Source organism: Lactuca serriola, chromosome 3, assembly GCF_051521515.1.
Source record: "Lactuca serriola cultivar US96UC23 chromosome 3, Lser_US96UC23_V15, whole genome shotgun sequence".
Taxonomy (NCBI): domain Eukaryota; kingdom Viridiplantae; phylum Streptophyta; class Magnoliopsida; order Asterales; family Asteraceae; genus Lactuca; species Lactuca serriola.
The window spans coordinates 69120788-69127715 of record NC_136410.1 but is presented as its reverse complement, the minus strand read 5'-3'; the positions used below and the strand labels follow the sequence as shown (position 1 = coordinate 69127715).

The window sequence follows — 6928 nt, the reverse complement described above, 5'->3', positions numbered from 1 at the left end:
GAACAAAGATGAAGCTCCTAAAGACACAATTGTACAAGTCTATTAAGTAAATAGAAACTCTCACTATATAAAACTTAGTTACTGAGGACTAGTTATCTGTACAACAAACCATAAACATGTAATATTCTTGTATCTTGTTTTGCATTCTGTATTTGGAGCATTGTAGTGTTTTAGATCATAATACCTTTGTAGCAAAAATATGTGGGGATTAGATCATATCATTATTTTTTATACTTGTTTGGAATACATCATATTATTGATTTGGTTATCACTTTATTTGTAGCATTTGATCATAACATGTTTGGATCATATAGCTATTTAGATCATAAACTATTCAACATGGATCATTATATTGATTGATTTGTAACACGTGGATTATAAACTAGTTTTATCATATAATTTTTAAATAATAACATGTTGAATCTTATATTTTGTTTAAATTTTGTGATCCGTAATCTATAAATCAAATTGTTATAATCCTTTATTATATACATTTGAATTACAACACTTTTGGAGCATAACATATTAAGGCTATTGATAGGTTTTATAGGTTACAAAACCCACGTACTTATAAAATTTCACTTAACACTTAAGGGCACATGCAATCTAAAGGTTTTGTGTCATACACTTTGAATGAAACATACTATGATCAATAAAAGTAGATGAATCCTAATATAATCAAAATAAAATAGAAGAACCAGGATTACATACCTTTGATTTGTTGTAGTAAGCAAATCACTTCAATCATTCATTTGAAGAGCTTGCAAAGATAGAACCAAAAGTATGATGCCTCTAATGACTCACACCCAAACCCCAGAACTAGAAGGACAATTGAGGAGAGAGGAGGAAAAGGTAATTTCTTTCATATACTTCTAGGAAAGAATAATCAAGAAAATATTAGCCCAAGGGGTCCTATTTATAGTTTAGGTAACTTTGGTACAAAGCAAGATTTGAATGGATTTAATCACAATCCAAATCCTTTTCTTTATATAAATCTAAGAGGCTAATGGAAACCGCAAGGAGGCTCCTAAAACCATCATCCCTTGGACGGTTCTAGAATTTCCTTTTTTGTTCAAGTATTGAACAATTACAATTCATCCCTTGCACCTTTAATTAATTCCAAATAACCCCGAATTAATTTCAGATTAATTCTAATTAATAATTAATCAATTCTAATTGATTTCATATTAATTTATTAATTATATAAATTGACAAATCAATTATTTAACAATTGATCTCATATTAATTTATTAATCACATAATAAATTAACAAATCAACTATCTATTTTCAGTTAATATATTAATCATATAATATATTAGTAAATATGTAAGGTCAAACATTATGATCTGATGAGTCAGACTCTACACGTTATCTGTCAGTGTCAGTGTATACATCACCATCAACGCCAACATATAAAGTCTATCAACATCATCGTGAAGATAGTTTATTTTATGTAATATTTTTTATATTAGGTAATAAAATAGATAAGTATAGAATCTAAAGCAGATCTTATATCTTTGTTATGAAGATTGGGTCTTAGTATAATAAGATACAATCCCTTCAATCAAGGGATATGCTGGTATAGACTAGTATATATTCAACATTAGGGTGAAACCCTAATATATCTTGAACGACTTGGTGTCGTTGATCGTTTTTGTGACCGTCCTTGTGACAAACCCGTTTTCTTGGTGAAAACAAACTCTTTCTTGGTGAAAGACAATTTGGAGAATATCTTGTGTTCTTTACTTTTTGTTATTTATTTTTTAGTTTAATTTGCTTTTGTTCTTTATACTCTAAGTGTATCTGATCTTTACACACCTTCAATTGGTATCAGAGCAGGTGTTTTTGATACACTCAAGTAATCATGTCGACCTTTTACAATCCAGAATCAACTGCTTGCAAAAAGATCCTTCCGTTTGATGAACTCAACTTATTTGGTTAAAAATCAAAGGCCATGGAAGATCTTAGGTTTATGGACTTTGACATGCTCTACATCATCAACAAAGGTCCTGTAGCTGTTATGTATCAATCATCTAATATTGGTGCATCTAAGCTGAAAGGAAAATTTGTTCCTGGATATAACAAGGAAGAGAAAAGAGTGTTGAATCTCAATGTAAAGGAGAGAGTTGCTATTAGAAACTTACTCTCTTACTTTATCTATCATTTAGTTCAAAACTGCTCAATCTCTCAAGAGATGATGATCACACTGTCATCTGCTTTTGAAAAGGAAACCTCCTCTGTCGATGAAGGTTAGTGTCTCATGGCCCAGATCATTGAACGTCACACTGACACATCAAATGATAGTGTTGGGACTCTTGACTTTGTTTTTTATCAAGTTACTACAAACCTTAAGTCTGAATTAGACACTACTTCAGCGTATCAGGTAAAAAATCTTGTTAATTTCTCTTCCGTTGAATATGTCAAAAAAGATGACATAAATGATCACTTACGCTTCGATTCATCTACTTCAATTAAAGAAAAATCTTCTCTCTGCTTTGAGTTAAAAAACCTCAAAGGAAAACTATCTTTTTTCAAAAAATCTCTTTCTTGATTGAAAAAGGAAAATAATTGTATCTCCCCGACCGATAATTTACTTGACTCTGAAAAGGAAAAGGTTGTTGATCATGTTAGTCTCATTCAACTTATTTTAAAAAACTAGGATTATTATCACATTAATGTCCCAAAAATTATTAATGCCCAGATACCATATCAGTATGAAAAATATTATTGGACGCGATATAGAAGGTGTTGTTTCTTTAATCAAAAGTGTTGAGTCTAAACAAACCTTTTATAAAGCTGACTGTTTAGAAAAATAATTTAAGAATTGATTTGTGAGTTCATATTTTATAAATCAAACTTTATTTGATACTCATTGCTCCACTGATTCTAACGGCATTACCAAATGTGTTACTCAATTATCTGCTCTTGATCCTTCCCTCTAACCTTCTCATCGTGTGTATGTTCTTCCCTACACTAATAGTTTTCTAGAATTTCCTATATGCAATGGTGAAGTTCATTCAGTAAAAAAAGTTCTTAGCATATTTCCTCGGTACTTTGTTAGCAACTCTAGTTTTGAAGATTAATTAGTATATTGCATTTTAGATGACTATTCAATGTCTCATGAGTCTCATGACAAGGTATTATCTGAGCACACCATCAATGAAAATTCTTGTTCCATAACTAAAACAAGAACTCTTAAACCAAAGTGTCAAAGTTCTTCGGACTCAGTAGTCGAAAAGAAGTCAAAATCTAATGTTAAAGGAAAGAATTATGGAATCAAAGTTTGTTATCGATGTGGTAATGCTTCTCACAAAGTCAGTAAGTGTACATTTGAAAAGAACACCATTCACGCAGATAATATCATGATTCGTAATAATAAATAGATCAAAAAGGAAACTCATTAAACTGTCTCCCTAATGATTGTTATAATATCTTTTCTTAAGTGACCCATTGCAAGATGGGTCAGTGTATATTAATTGTATATTTTAGTTTCAAGGTAAAGAACATATTTGGTATTTAGATAGCGGTTTCTCAAGACATATGAATGGATTCAAGTTTATTCTGGAAGATTTTATAAAGAAGGATGGTCCTACTGTTACATATTGAGATAATGGTAAGGGAGCTACAAAGGGATTGGGATCCATCAAATGTAACTATATTCTGTTCAAGAACGTTTCTTTTTCTTCAACATAATCTCATTTGAATTTTCCAACTGTGTGACGCTTGGTATGAAGTTCTCTTCAACAAAAGAGAAGGAAAGGTTGTTGATCAAATGAATGACAATATTCTGACTGCAAATAGACAGAATGAAATTTATGTTTTGTACATGTTTTCTTCTAGAAACTCTCTTCGTCGACGTTTCTTCTCTCGTGCTCAGTCTCATATAAATTGGTTATGGAACAAGAGGTTATCTCACTTGAATTTCAAGAACATATCAATGATCTCAGGGAATAAGCTTGTAAGAGGAATCCCTAAGATGTAGTTTGTCAAAGATAAGTTGTGCTCAGTGTGTGAAAAGAGAAAGAAAACTAAGTCTTTCTTCAAGACAAAGTCCTGCTCTTCAATTATCAAACCTCTTCATCTTCTCCACATGGATCTTTTTGTAACAGTCCTGATTAAGTCAAGAGCTAGGAAAAAGTATACTCTCGTTATTGTGGATGAATTTGCAAGATTTACCTGGGTAGTTTTTTTAAGGAAGAAGAGTCATGTCGTTGATGAAATCATTTCTCTTATCAAGCAATGGGAAGTTCTCTATGATCATAAAGTCAGACAGTTATGTAGTGATAATGGAACTAAATTCAGAAACTTAGAAACATCTCTCTAGAAGACTTCTATTCAAACTCAGGAATTTCTCAAAATTTCTTTGCTGTTAGAACCCCTCAACAGAATGGAATTTCTAAAAGAAGAAATAGAACACTCATCAAAGCTGGAAGAACTATGGTTTTTGAAGCTGCTCTTCCTCTGTCTTTTTGGGCTAAAGCTGTCAACACATCATGTTATACCCACAATTGGTCAATCATTGTAAAGCATCATGGGAAAACTGCCTATGAGCTACTTAAGGGAAGGAAACCATACATCTCTTATTTTCATGTTTTTGGGTGTGTTTGTTACATCCTAAATCAAAAAGATCAACACTCTAAGTTTGAAGCTAAAGCTAATGAAGGAGTATTTCTTGGTTATTCCAGTGTATCCAAGGCTTTCAGGGTATTCAATATTTCAAGGAAAACTATTGAGGAAACAACTCATGTCACTTTTGAGGAAGACTCAATCATTTTTGATCGAATTTCTCATCCCTCATCAATTCTGAATGAACTTACCTTCATTCCTTCAGACCCTATTCCTGACTTATTGCCAAATGACACTAAGCCTGGTGTTCCTAACGTTGATCAAATCATCAACTCACAACCTATCTTTGAAGATCAGAATGTCCTCTCTGAAGAAGCTGAGCCATCTAATCTGGAAGATTCTTCTCAAAGTAATACAAATGAAAGTTTTAATACAAGAATTCTTCGAGATCATCCTAAATCTGAAATCATTGGAGATGGAAATTCTGGGATTCTCTCTCATAGTAGAGTCATCAATAACTTCTGAATGTTTGTGAAAATTTTCTCAATGATTATACCAAAGAATGTCACTAACGCCCTAAAAGAAGCTAATCGGATCAAGGCTATTTAGGATGAGCTGAATGAATTTGAACGCCATCGTGTATGGACTCTAGTTCCCAAACCTCAAGGGATAACAATTATTGGCGCTCACTGAGTTTTCAAAAACAATATGGATGAAGATTGGATCATAATTAGAAACAAAAAAGGCTTGTATCTCAAGGTTTTTGTCAACTATAGGGATTAGATTATGATGAAACATTTTCTCTTGTTGCTAGACTTGAAGCAATTCATTTGTTTCTTGACTTTGTCTCATTTAAGAACTTCAAATTCTATCAAATGGATATCAAGATTGCTTTTTTACACGAAGATCTTCAAGAAGAGGTTTTTCTAAAGCAAACTCTAGGGTTTGAAAATAAGGAGTTTCCAAATCATGTATATCGTCTTGATAAATTTTTCTATGGTTTAAAACATGCACCTAGAGCATGGTATGACACATTGTCGAGCTATCTTCTTGAAAGTGGATACAAAAAGGATAGATTGACAACACTTTGTTAATCAAACACTCGAAATATCATATCATATGTAAGGGTTATCGATTATTTATCATAGCTTTGTTTAGCTCTCGATAATCAATGGACATTCTTATTGTACTACCCTTCTTCTTTTCAAATAGTGCATGAGCTCCCCAGGGTGATGAACTAGTTATACTGGAACCTTTGTCCTATAATTCATGGAGTTGTGTCATTAACTCCTACATTTTCGTGGGTGTTAAATGATATGATGCCTTTGAAATTGGTGTTGTGCCTGGTAATACGTCGATTTCGAATTCTTCTTGTCTCTCTGGTGATAATCCTTGTAAATCATCTGGAAATACCTTAGGAAAATCTCGTACCACGGGTATATCAGTCATTTCCCTCTTTTCCTTCTTTGTGTAAATCACATATGCTATAAATGTTGAACATCGATTGGGTAGGCATCTTCTGGCTTTCATCATCATGATGACTCTAGACTTCACTTTACTCTTATCTCTGTATATAACAAACGGCTCTCTTCTAGGTGGACTGATGCGTACCATCTTCCTTCCACACAGGATGTCCGCGATACTCTCTCCCAACCAATCCATGTCCAGAATTACGTTGAACTCACTTAACTCAAAGGTAATAACTCTTGATGAAATTCGATCCATTTATGTCAATAGCTGTGGTTTCTGAATTATTGCTAAGAGATAAATTTCTACCACCAGCTACTTCTACTAAAATATGGGTATTTAGTCTAAGTGGTGATAACTTAAGTCTTTCACCCAATTCTTGTGATATAAAGGAGTGATCTGCTCTAGAATCAAATAAAATATTGGCTAGAATTTGATTACTAGAAATCTACCTGAAGCAACATTTGTCTCTTCGTTTACTTCATTGAGGGTCATTTTGTAGCTTCAACCCTTAGGTTTTGTTGGCAGATCCTTAGGGTATTTTCTCAGTTTTTCGCCACTTTGCCTTCACGTGACCTTCCTCTCCATAGTTAAAACAAACTTTTCCTTTCACTTGGCAATTTAGAGAAATATGCCCTGGCTTCTTTCACTTGAATCAAGTGACACAGTCGCCAAAATGATTCTTCTTTCATTGGTCGTACCACTTCCCTTCTTGGCTGCTTCCAGATTTGTTGTTGTTTGACTTCGAGAACTTTTGCTTCTTGTTGTTGTTGTTTTTGTTTCCTGAAAACCTTTAGTTTTTCTCTTTTTAGCTACCTCAACCCTATCGGCAAATCCCCCTTTGTTCATGTTCTCAAAAGACTTTGTAGCCTAGATGACAGCTTCAAAGGTGGG

General features: G+C 33.1%; 1 protein-coding gene across 1 annotated transcript; it reads right to left on the bottom strand.

The window, feature by feature from the left end:
- Positions 1-5857: 5857 nt before the first annotated feature.
- LOC145095357 (uncharacterized) lies at positions 5858-6292 on the bottom strand. The gene has a single exon (XM_079033254.1). It carries the CDS (start codon positions 6290-6292, stop codon positions 5858-5860), a length of 435 nt encoding a protein of 144 aa, XP_078889380.1.
- Positions 6293-6928: the final 636 nt, after the last annotated feature.

What these genes read in the sequence shown, in the direction of transcription:
- LOC145095357 (XM_079033254.1), bottom strand. Translation starts at nt 6,292, where the DNA reads ATGGATCGAATTTCATCAAGAGTTATTACCTTTGAGTTAAGTGAGTTC.